Source organism: Balearica regulorum, chromosome 5 (assembly GCF_011004875.1).
Source record: "Balearica regulorum gibbericeps isolate bBalReg1 chromosome 5, bBalReg1.pri, whole genome shotgun sequence".
Classification (NCBI taxonomy): domain Eukaryota; kingdom Metazoa; phylum Chordata; class Aves; order Gruiformes; family Gruidae; genus Balearica; species Balearica regulorum.
In genome coordinates this window covers 44,782,030-44,795,155 of record NC_046188.1, presented here as the reverse complement: position 1 = coordinate 44,795,155, position 13,126 = coordinate 44,782,030, and the positions used below count along the sequence as shown (strand labels likewise).

At 34.6% G+C, this 13,126-nt stretch overlaps 1 protein-coding gene across 10 annotated transcripts in view; it reads right to left on the bottom strand.

Moving 5' to 3' along the window:
• Positions 1–403: 403 nt before the first annotated feature.
• FUT8 (fucosyltransferase 8) overlaps positions 404–13,126 on the bottom strand; it is a 129,511-nt gene continuing 116,788 nt past the window's right edge. For all 10 annotated transcript variants that reach the window (XM_075754667.1, XM_075754666.1, XM_075754664.1 and 7 more), the window contains 3 exons: positions 12,088–12,264; positions 4,317–4,467; positions 404–1,472 (listed from right to left, as the gene is read on the bottom strand). In XM_075754667.1, coding sequence (XP_075610782.1) covers positions 1,155–1,472; positions 4,317–4,467; positions 12,088–12,264 — 646 coding nt within the window. In that variant the 3' untranslated portion in view covers positions 404–1,154. The remainder of the gene's footprint in view (positions 1,473–4,316; positions 4,468–12,087; positions 12,265–13,126) is intronic.

Below are 13,126 nucleotides of genomic sequence, written 5' to 3'. Positions count from 1 at the left end.
TGCATAAAGATTCATCCTTGTGTTTTTCTGGAACCTACTATTGTCTGGGTAAATTGTTGGGGGTTTTTTTTAGAGTACTCTAGATTGACAGGTTCTATAAATGGGATAACCTTTTTTTTACTTAAAAGCAACTACATTCAATGCCAAAATGATAAGTGTCTGTCTATAATACCCAAAAATACTATTTTTAGGAAGAGAAACACAGAAGGTAAAAAGAACAGTGCTAGAGAATAAATGTAAGAAATTGAGCCACTGAAGTCATCCTGCTGAAACCCACTGTTCACAGAACTGGAAACACTGTGCCACTAGCAGTTGTGTTAAATAATGAGTGTTTAAAATGTCAACGAAACTCCATCTACTTTTTCTTTTGTGGATTGTGTGGTTTGTTTTGTTGTGGTTTGATTTTTTGTTTTGTTTTGGTTTTGTTTTTTAATCAAAGGCAATGTCCAGAAACATCAGTACTAAAGAATCGGTTCATGCCATTGTTTTACAGAAGTTCCTAACAGACAGTGACTATTTTATTGTTGGATGTATCCTTTATTTTATTAATGATGAGAAGTAATCAATGGAATGCTAAAAATAAACCTGCAAAGAAATCTAGTCTGAAATCTGAATCTGTTGTTTGAAGCAAGTTCAGTGGTCACCATAACACCAGTTGAAGGTTGACTCTTGCCCATTGTGAAATTGGCATGGCTCTTCTAAAAAGGTCACAAATTTTTCAAATATAGGCACCATGTTTTAAATTTTGCACATACAAAATATGTTCAGGTCACTCAAATTACACAATGTGGCAGTGTTATAAGTCTGAACATTATTGTCAATTAATTGCAGAGAAAAGAGCTCAAAGCTCACGTAAGACTAACGACTGGGACAAATCCTGAAAAGAGACAAAAAGTATAAAACAGTTTTCCTGTTTTATGTGGTTTTGTGTGTGCATGTGTGAGAGTGCGTATAACAAAAAATGTTTACGAGTAAGTTCAGGTAATAGCCCATCCATTTGTTCTCAGCTTCTTATCCAGTTTCATGACTAAAGGCTTTGATTTTAACTGCATGTTAAAATGCATATTCAAATCCCATATAAACCATTAGTTAGTGTATTGACTGGTTCGAACCAATCAAGATTGAGAATTACTGCTGAATGTCTTCTTTTTAATCTACTTGTCAGCCTCTGGGTATGTAGGATACTTGACTGTCTCAATTTTCTCCTTAACTTTATAGGACGGGTACAGGCCTGTTCTTCCTAATTTCCTATTGATGCCTTTTGAATAACCATCCCAGTGGTTTCCGGCTACTCCAATTATATCTCCAGGTTCCATAGGAATTTCATCAGCAGTTCGTGGATGATGAGCATAAACAGCAATCTGGTTGTGGGCGTTCTGTCCCCCAAAGTAGTAGATATCATCCAAAGAATGGAAATATGCTGAAGCATCTGGATGCAATGTCTGCATAATTTCATAGGCAACTCGACAAACCTTAGAAACAAAAACAGAAGAGAAGTCATAAATATTGTCTGTGCTTACAATACACCACAGAAGTCAGCAACCAACATGTAACAATTGAATTTCACAAGAGGATCAAGTTTTGGAATGTGCAGGTCAAAAAAACCAAACCAAAACAAGCATATAATTTTGCAGCATTTTAACTAGTACTCTGGTGATCAGGTTTGGTAAATAAATAAATTAAAAATTTAAACAGTCTACTTTTCAATAGAAATTGAAAACATCTATATGAACACTAGCCATCCTGCTTTTTAAAATGAGTATGTAGCCAATGAAATGTAAAATGTTTTCCTGTTCTACTACTAATAAAAACTGTATTTTACTTCCCTTTGAACCTCTAGAACTTGCATTTTCAAAATTTATTCTGCAATAACGGGGCTTTACATTTACTTTTCTAAAGGAAGCTCCAACTTCCACAATCAAGCAGTTCCAGAAGTCTAAGGCTTTAAAATGCTGTTAATATTAGAACAGTGATAGAATTATGGCTGTTGGCAACTTGGAAGACAACTAAATGAAACTGAATTCCAGCAAGACAACAATGATGTTGGTGAAGAGAAAGATGCACTTTGAAATGTCATTGCATCACATTTTATGAAGGGAATTTTCTTTAGACTGGAAACAGGTGCCCACATCAGAAACATGTTGCATTTCCCAGAGTTGCCAGAAACCCAAAAGGCTGCTATTAAATAAAGCTCTTCTCAACAATTGGCTAGAATGCTCTTCTCTGTCATGTGTCTTGATTCGGCCACTGTGACCTTTCTGACTTCTAATCTACATTAATGTATCTTTCTCTGATTTTGCATAAGCTTGATAAAGCTTGATAAACTAACAATACAGCAGACTTCTTCAGTATGAAGACGCATTTGAGCTTTTTAATCATTTTCAGTCTATGTAAATATAGTTAAGCTTGATTTTAGTCTTCTTTTCTCCCTCTGAAGATACAGTGAATAGATCTTTGATCAGTCAAACTAGACATTTGTACTTTCCCAGCTTCTTTGAGAGAGGCATTTGCTTTAAAAATGTAATAGATTTCCTTTTATCCCTCTCCATCTGATCTTTGAAATAACTTTTCAGAAGTAGCTTTCAAAAGATAAGGCTGAAGTTAATTATTTCAAAGTACTTGTTATACCCCGTAATATAGAAACAAATTTGATTACCCATACATTGATAAGAGGTTATTTATTTTACAGCTTCTGTGACTGTTTTTTGATGTTTTGTTCTCTGCATGTGTGCCCACCCCAGGAGGAGAATACACACACACACTCTGTAAAAGATTTAAAATCTTTTCAGTAGAAATGCTTTTTAATAAGTGCCTTGCATACCTGACATAAAGCATACATCTCCTCTCAGCAATTGTTTCCTTTGTAGTGCCAAACCTGGGTAACTCGACTGTTAAGGGCAGTAGGCAAAGAATCCACATGCAGAATTACAGTTAAAGCCAGTCTCCCATTTTTTATTTATAGACTCACATGGTTTGCAGCCTGTATACTTACATGTACAATGCAAAATACAAACACTAATAAGTCCTGGAAGGAAACGTGATTATGAAGAAAAATATGTCAGGCAGAGGGAGCTACGATTTCATCTAAATGAAGACTGAAGAGACAAAAAAGCTCTTTGTTTTAATGTGCAATTTTAATTCTACTACTGTGTTATGTTTCGTGTAACTATCATGTGGTTTTTCTATACATCTCAATGTGATGTTGCTGAAACACACTGCCAAGGCAGGCTGTTTTTCTTGACTCCACATCACTTGATGGACCTAATTTCTTTAATAACAATATTTTAATGAATTATCTATTTTTCAGCTTATATCAGAATTCATTTTGAAGTAAATTTTAGCTTTCAGTTTTGTGTCCACTTCCATGTAGCAGTACAACCATGTGTGATCACGATCTATCATAATTTATAATTGAATGCTTTCCTAACCAGAAATGTCACCTAAGATCATATATGACAACAGTTGGTAAAAACATTCACTCTGATTTCAGTCATATTTTGCCATACTTGAATTAGGTGGATCAGCATATCAGTCACAAAATATTGCTTTCTGGTCTTTTTTAATCTTAAAAAAAGTTTTTTAAAACAGCTTTTAATGATATATGAAATCAATATACAATATGATGTAATAAAGAGAAAATGCCAACAATGGCAATTATAGGATTCAGTTTTCTAATAGACTCCAACTTGCTTCATCAAATCATTCAAGAAAGGAAGCTTGTAGTATATTATTATCTGCAACAAGAAGTCTCTATGGATTCCAGTGGTCAGAATTCACATTTACTATGCTGCTGCTGGATTGCTGGAAATGTAATAGACTCTGAAGAGAAAGTAAATGACTGCTTTCCTCATTCTTTTGCATTCCCAGAATCAACTAGGGCAACAGCAGACATGTTTAAACTGCAGTAGAGTGCAACAATGTGTAGAAATGGATGCACACAAGTTATATATTAACTTTATGCAAAATTAAGAAGTTTTAAACGCGTTTAAAATTATTTTTACTTATTTCAAATGCCTTAACTAAGTTGCATAGAAATGGATGGATAAAAGTTATACATTAAATTTTGCAAAATGAGGAACTCTTGAACATGTTTAATATTATTTCTTGTTTATTTCAAATGCCTTAATTAAGCCAGTAACTTCAATTGAAGGGAAGTAATCAACCAGTGCTTACAGTCCTCATAAATGTTCACATAGCATTCCAAGTCTTTAATTCTTCCCTGAAATTTTCATGAGAGCACTGAGAATAAGACAACAGGTGCATGAAAATTTAGAACTGGTACATATACTCTATATTGTATTTGTATTGCAGTTTACCTGGGACGAAAATGTACAGACCAGGAAGTCTGCCTGAGACAAAAAGTGAATATCCAGAATAACACCTCTTAGGGAGTTTTCAGTGTATCGGTTATGAAGTCCTGCTGACCAGGATATGGAGTTATCACTGATAAATTCATAATTTGGATACCTGTGAAAATACAATATGATGTTAACAGCAAAGTCTTATTCTATTTTAATTTATTTTTTTTAAGAAGCATCATCTTTGCTGCAAGAAAAAGTTGTTAATTTGTTTTAAGTGAGTCTCTGCTTCACAAGGAATAAATTGTAACTTTGCTGAACACTCTAGAATATTACTGTTGCCTTTAAACATGCCCTCTCTTCATGGAGAAAAAAGAAAATTAAATAAAAAGATGCTGCAAGTCTGTCTGAGATCTGACACTGTAAAAGAAATGAAAAAATATCAGGAAATATATGCCACAATCTGCTAATGCTACTGATTTTAAATTAAATATATTTAGATCACTTCACTTTCTCTACTACTAAATAGAATATTGGATTCTGTCTTTACTAAATTACATTTTGTTTATTACCATATTTTCTATTAGATACTGATTATGACACTGTGCAGAAAATCAGTCACCTGTAAAAGGGACATATTAAAAAAAGGTATCTAAACTAACCAAAACATCAAAAAAGTCTTTCACAGTTTTTAAGGCCACATGGAGAACAAATTTTGCATTTTACTGGTTAAAAGGAAATAAAAGAAATGTAAAATTTCATGTCAATACACCTTTCTTGACATATTATAAACAAAATAGTAATACTTTAACTCAAAATATTCTTATTGGAAATACAAAACCTTGGTTTGTAGTATTTTAAAAATAAATTAAAAGTTTTTAACATGTAACAATGACTTTGAAAGAAAAAAATTCCTTTTTAAAAATGTGGAAAAAGAATGGTCTTTCTCAAAACATTTGAATCCCTTAACTGCGGAACTGAAATCTGAAATAAACTGCGAAAAGTAGCATGAATTCATTACATTTTCAGCCAGCCTCCTACCAAAAATAAGTTTTATATGAAAAATTGCAGGTAGGTGTAACAAAGATCATAATTACACTGCTGTTACACAATAATTATATTTCAATCATGAAGTGCAACTCATGCAACTAACCTGCCAACTACAAAATTTCAATGACAGAGCCAACTGTAAAATAATTTAAATAAAATCTATTTTTCAGATTTATAACTTCATAGCAATTGTAAAGCAATACATAATGTAAGATAGTAAGGCAGCTAATAGCACATTTGTTAAGAATTAATCATTCTTATACTGTTTAATAAAGAAAATCAGGATATAGAGCAGGCCCTAATGGTATAATAACGATAACTTAGACCTGTCAGTAGATGCTTCAAAGCCTGACAATCCTGTGCTGAAAATAAGGTTTACACTCACAAGTTCTTGGAAAGTTACTGAAGTTAGCATGCACTTGTATACAACAATGCAGCACGTGCATATACACTGGACACACTGTAGACATGATTATGACAACATCTTGTAACAATATGCCTAGTTTATTCCATTTAATGTCAAAATTATGGGAAAATTGTTTTCAAAAGTGAAATGGGCAAATATAGCTTTTCCACCTAACATTCATTAGCTGTGACTACCAAATCAGGAAATTTATCTCAAATGCCAATCAAAAATCTGTATGCAAAACTTCCACGTTCAAGGAAGAATGTTATCTTCATAGTGATTTTAATAAAATACTATGTTTCCAAGAGAAACAGCTGCTCTACCAAAAAGTAATATATGTATGGTAAATTTCCAAGACATAGCATGATAACTTTAAAGGGTGCACCTGATCATGACTGTGAGGGGAAGTTCATGTTAAATTAAAAACAAGACAAAACAAAAGAAAAAAAGAAGGGAGAGAAGGTGGAAATATTAGTCATTTGGAATAACTGATAAGATCTCTTCTGAGAAATTATAGAAGGATATGGATGAAGAAATAGTTTTTTTCAAGGTGAACTCTATCATAACGATAATTTTCTTTCCAATATTCTCATGTCTAATATCTTCTGCCAGTATTTAACCAGCTTTCAAAACACAACAGATGACAACACAATATTTATGATATATTCTATTTCTATTGTGTGAATCGTATTTAGTATTTTTAAAAAAAGTACAGCCCAAATGGAAATATGTCATACTCTACTATGAAAACTAGCTGAGAAACACAGATGGGCATCAGTCTTATTTCAGCGGCACAACTCTGAGGGGAGCGACATGAAGAGTGTTTAACAGAAGATGTCATTTCTAGGGACAGTAAACATAGTAAAGATATTTGCACATCCCTTTGCAAGTTCTTGGCATCAGGAATACTCCTAAAAGTAATCACTTCCTTCAGACTTCAAAAATTAGAATCCACATGCTGAATAGAGACAAAAGAACCATTCTTGAAGAATTTGATTTCTTACTAGCAAAAGATCTGTCTAATAATAAATTAAACACACCAAAGTGTCATATTGGATCTGGTTTAAAAAAAAAAAAGTAAAATCAGAATTATTTACACATCTTATGCATACATTTAAAATTTTATCCTTCCTCCCTTTATTCTGGGAACAGTCTTTGAGATACTTTTAAATATAGTCTTCACTTCTATTTTGTAAAGTTGATCCAAATCCACCTAATCAACAGTTTCAGAATCCATTTCTTCAAACCAGGGATCCCAGCTTAGCATTTATCTACTCATGTTTAAGTTTTCAAACACTTTTATGTTGTCCCCCTCCCCCCACAATGCTATATTCATACTTGCAAAAAGAGGCTTCCTTTAAACACCCTAACACATGAGTATAATAGTCAGCCATGCTCAGTGTGACCAAAGAATCTTCTAGTCCACCATCCTGTCTACAACACAGGCCAAAAGTAGAGCATAAAGAAAAATACAGTAAAAGGCCAAGCCTATACTCCTCTCAAGCTTAGCCATATGTGGCCTACTGACTTCCTGCATCGAGTGAGGTTTAATTCTCCTTCCCACTCACTATAGTGCTTTAGATTCTATTTAAAGCTATTCTTATCACAATGACTACAAAGTGTAAAGGAAATGAAACTTCTAAACCTCTATAGTTAGCTCTTGCTTCCTTCTGTTCCCTTTTCCATCTGTATTTATATTATGATTAATGTAATGCTTACACTGTAAGCTTTTGAGGATCTTTTTTTTTTTTTTTTCTTTTTAAGCAGAACTCAGGTACCTATTGCTAGGATTCCTGAATGCAGTGGTAAATGAATAATAAATAATAAGATGTCATATTCTTACTGACAGAATCACCTAAATACAGTATTTTGTAGGATCCCTCCTAGCTTTCCAAAGAAATCACCCACGCGTTCTCTTCTCTCTAACAGGAAAGGTGTTATAACTGTAAAGATAAAACCAAAGAATGGAAACTGGCATAATAGTGGGGTTTTTTGTATCACACTAACTATATGTACTATATCTCCTCCACATATCAAAAACCAGTATCTAATTCTTGTAAAGCTACCTAATAGATTCTTGAAACCTATATACAGGCCAGGAAGGATTTCCCTCCCCAGGAAAAGGGGAAAAGAAGATATCAGAAGAAGGTAGAGAAAAGACAGTTTAAAATCTTTCCTTCCTGCACCTACCAGCCTCAGATGAAGATACAAACCAAGCACAGTTATGAGACTATTTCAAGTTCCAATTGGTTCCAGAAGCTGATCAACTAATTGTGGAACTGTAACTTATTGCTGCACTGTGTGGTAGGTGCAAACCAAGGTGAGTCCCAAGCTCCTGTTCTCAATTTGCTAGGACCGGGGAAGTGTCCAGAACAGTCAGTGCAAGTTTTCCTCCCTCTGAAAGAAGAGTGTGAGCATGTGCGTAAACAGATGGAGTAAGAAATAATGTATTTGTTCAGGTCTTGCTCTAAAAAGAATTGGGAAATGTTGTTCATCAGACTCAAGAACTTTGAAGCACTACCGAATTCTCTATATTAGGCATACTGACTTGGGGGTGGGGAGGTTTGCAACAGATAAACTACAGATAGTACACAGGGAGAAAAGACATTAACTTGCTATTGTGCAAGTAAATAAGCAGTGAAATAGACTGGAAAAAGGCTTTTATAAGTGCTGAAAAAAAACCTCATGGAGAGGCAAATTACTGCAAAAACTGAAAGAGCAAAATACAGATGACTTTACAGGTAAACATCCTGAAAGGAAGAATGCAATTTTTTGAGTTTTAGTGCTAGACCTAAATAGATTCATATATAAACCAGAAAGGTATTAAATACGGTTTCTTAAGAATTTACATATATGTTCAGCTGCATTATTTTGAATTCTGTACCTGAAAGAGAGAAGATGCTGTGAATATTATAGACCAGAAATACATAAACTAGGAAATTCAAAAGTTTGTATTGGAAAACTGTTAAATCAGCCAAAGAACAAGCAATTTACACCATCCCTAACATATCACTCATCTAAGACAAATACCATGACGTCTGCTTCCCAGAAGTTGTCAAGTGCTTTTATCCCACAACCATTACTGTAGAACTCTCAACCATACTCCTCTTTAATCATGTTGTTCTATATCATTCTAATTCTGAAAATAGATCACTTATTTCTTTTGGGAAAAAAAAAAAAAACAAACCCAACCCACTCTACAAACTAATAGTAATGACTCCACTGTCTTTACTACTGTAGTTGCAATTGGTAGACATCTGACTGCAAGGGAAGTTTCTGAAACTTAAGTCGAAACATACCTGTTTTCATGAGTATGAGTAGTTTGAAATACTTCTCTTAATAGAAACAACATGCCTATTCATGTGAATGTTGGCTAAATTTTCATTATTTAAATGCCAAAGTTGTTTGACAGCCACTTACTCTCATGTAAAGAGAGCTATATTATCTAGTACTTTCTAATATTACTGCACCCAGTAATGAATGCAACATAAGCTACTGCAGTACAATGTGACAGCTGTTTCTAACAAAGCTTGCTAGAGCAATATGACTAGAACTTTTTTTCAGAAGTGTAAACTAATTTGTAGTTTCCTTCACAGGAAGAGGAAGAAAAGGTTCCTTATTCCCAAAACCTGACCTTAACATGCCTTCAGATGCCTTTAAATGCTGAAATGTCAAATTGCTCCTGCCTGCCATGAAATCATAGGAAGTTTCAAATGCCTTCTATTCGATTGCAAGCAACAGTAGGGTGCAAGCAGCTTAGGAAATTAAGTTTCAGTGTAAACTATGACCTGAAAACTCAGCAGCAACACATAAAAGAACCACCTTTGTTATTTACAGATTCTATGGCTTTTATTAGGAAAACATACAAAAATTATGTACTAATGAGCTGTATCTTATCATATTTCAATAAAAGTGTGATTTGGAATAGACCTTGAACTGTCACAAACTGCAATTCTTAATAAAACGCAGTATTGTTTTACTGAGCAAGTCACAATTCTACTACTAATTTTGGTTGCTACTGAAAGCTCGGGATGATATGTTCAAACAGGTAGCACATCTCTTTATTATTGACTATTGATACTATTATTATTGATGCAGCCAACCGTGTCCTGGGCTGCATCAAAAGAGGTGTGACCAGCAGGTCGAGGGAGGTGATTCTCTCCAACTCCACTCTTGTGAGACCCCACCTGGAGTACTGCGTCCAGCTCTGGGGGCCCCAGTACAGGAGAGACATGGAGCTGTTGGAGCGAGTCCAGAGGAGGGCCACGAAGCTGGTCAGAGGGATGGAGCACCTCTCCTATGAGGAGGACAGGCTGAGAGAGTTGGGATCGTTCAGCCTGGAGAAAAGAAGGCTCCAGGGAGATCTAATTGCAGCTTACCAGTACCTGAAGGGGCCTACAGGAAAGATGGTGAGGGACTGTTTATCAGGGAGTGTAGTGACAGGACAAGGGGTAATGGGTTTAAGCTGAAGGAGGGTCAATTTAGATGAGATGTTAGAAAGAAATTCTTTACTGTGAGGGTGGTGAGGCACTGGAACAGGTTGCCCAGAGAGGTTGTGGAGGCCCCATCCCTGGAAGTGTTTAAGACCAGGTCGGATGAGGCTTTGGGCAATGTGGTCTAGTGGAGGGTGTCCCTGCCCATGGCAGGGGGTTGGAACTAGATGATCTTTGAGGTCCCTTCCAACCCAAACCATTCTATGACTCTAAGATTATTCACAAAGCTAAAGTATACCGTGCTAAGGATTCAAAGTTGAACACAAATAAACTAAAAATGCATTGTTACAGCAGTATTGAATTCTGTTATGTTACAAATAGTAACTATTTAGAACATGTAATGAATTAAATATTACAACCTCAATTTTGTATTACCTGTCTTTTCATTGTTCAGATTTGCACTGTAAATGTTATGTTATCATAATTGTTTCTGCTACTGTTCTTGTCTCTACATATACAGAAAAGGAAGGATTAGATTATTAGATTGCCATCATCTGAAGTTGTATATGTTCATTTTTTCAAAACTCCATAATTTAAACTGCAGCCCTTTATAGATATGAAAGAAAAAAAGAAATAGCACAGTTGAAATACAAAGGTTTGCAATGCTGTAGAAAATTCCTCCACTACAAAATAATGTTTTGTGCTTACCTTTTATATGCAAAAGAAAATTTTTCATCCAGTTAAAACAGTTCAAAATTTTGCCATTTTTGAGTAACCTTGATTTTAAAAAATTCTATTTCCTTGCTTAAATGAAAGAAATACATATTCTTCTGCTCAAGGGAGATAGAATTTTGGAAACAGAAATAGGTGCTATTCAGTAGACAAATAAATAAACAGTACTCAAAAGGAAAATGTTCAAACTTATACTTGTTAACAAAGATGCTTAAATTGAATGAATCTGAAATACTTATCCAAGTTTCCAGAATCATGCCAATAAGCATTTGTGAAATTGTTTATATACCATAAACACCATAACCCAATAAGGATACAGTTAAATATGGAACATTATTCTTCCATATGAATCTGTTTTGTTTTACTAAACAGAAAGTTTTGCCATCTCAGCAACATCTTGCAAAACATGCAACTTAACTATGAGTTTTTACAGGAAAATACAGGACATGTTAGGAGTAAATGGATGCATACTGTGCATTCCCAGGTTTGAACAGAGTTATATTTTCTATGACAGGCTGGAATATCCTAGGGTTACACCCACATGCTGGAGAGCTAGAAGAGGACAAAGAGCAAAAAAGGGACAGAGATGTTAGAGACTGAGAATCCCACGTATATTTAAGGACAAACTTTACAGTTATTCAACATGTTGAGTGAACGTCGTCTTAGCTGTCAATATAGAAATCTTTCTGAAAGAGTCATCAGAAGCTTTACAATCAACTTGCAAAAATTCCTCTGGCAACTAACTATTCACAGAAAGGTATTGTTTGGACAGATGAAACTTCTTTATACATTATCTAGTTTTTATGATATTTCTGAATAGTGTCTTTTTAATGTGCATATGTTCTACAAGAAGTTTGGTGTATTTATTATTTTTATTTTTACTTGCCTTTAATAGCATTGAATTCTTTTGAAATAGTCACTGGTATCTTGCTCAAGTCTTCTAGATTTTTAACATAAGCTTTGAAAAGCGTACTTGGAAAAAAAATCACCCCAAAAAAGAGAATTTCTGAGAGAAAAATCAAAATCACAATCACTGGAAGCTGAAATGCAATCTTAATTGTGTAAATGATAACAAAAAAAATTATACTAAGATTTGTGCACAGAATGGTCAGAAATTGTAAAGCTAACCAGAAGGAATAAAGTATAATATAAACATAATTCATCTTACTTGGATTTTGCCTCTTGCAACAATGAAGGGTCATCTGTAGCCAAATACACTCTTTTTTTGTCAACATGCATTCTGCGAGCAAGAAGTTCAAATCGCTCTTCAACATGTACCATATATTCTTCAATGGGATGAAATGCTGCCTCTGTTCCTACTTTGTCTGTCCTTCGGACGTGAACACTGGAAAAAGGCAGAAGCTAGGAATTCAATTTATAAATACAATACATATTTTAGCAACTGAAATTTTAACTTTAAATTTCATGCCTGTGCTTTTAGAATCCATATTAAATTGAATCCCTACATGAAACAAGGAAGGATTAAAACTCATTGATGTCCATCAAGACACACTGACAACATGAAGTTAGCCATCAGTCTGTTCTTGAAAGCAGTAAAATAATCTAACAAGGAAGGCAAAGGTTATCTGAAAGAAGAGAATGAAGGTGGTTTGATTATAGAATACAAGGTATTCCTTTCGTGCAAAAGGTTAAGTTATCCAGTGTAGTTATTTAATGCTTGATCAATACAGTTCAAAACCAAAATAGGAATATTTGCATCATGGGTATATTTGCACACCAACTACAATGCAGGGTTTGAATGAAGGTAGTTAAAAATGCATCTTCCCCATCTGCCTGAAACCTAACAAGTCTTCAGATCTGCCAGTGGTGAAATGGCCTACCGACTCAATGGTCAAAAGCCAGCTAACATTTGGACAGAACTATTGCGTACTCCTACAAAAAGAAAGATAAAGGACTGAAGGACAATTCTGGAAAAGGAATCAATATCTGCAGCAGCAGCAGGAAAATTTTTCATGTTACGTGACAGTAAAACCTTTCTTCCACAAGCTGCTCTTTATTGCTTTCCTTCCTTCTTCTCATATGGACCTTTCCAATTCATAGTTACTGCTAAGAAACAACAACAGTGAAAACATCAGCAGGAAAGGAAAAGGCACATACCATGTTCAGGTGCAGCCAACAATAAAATTAGTTGTGGACTGTGGCATGTGAAATGTAAGCTTAGCCCTTTTTTCCTCAAATGTAAAGGC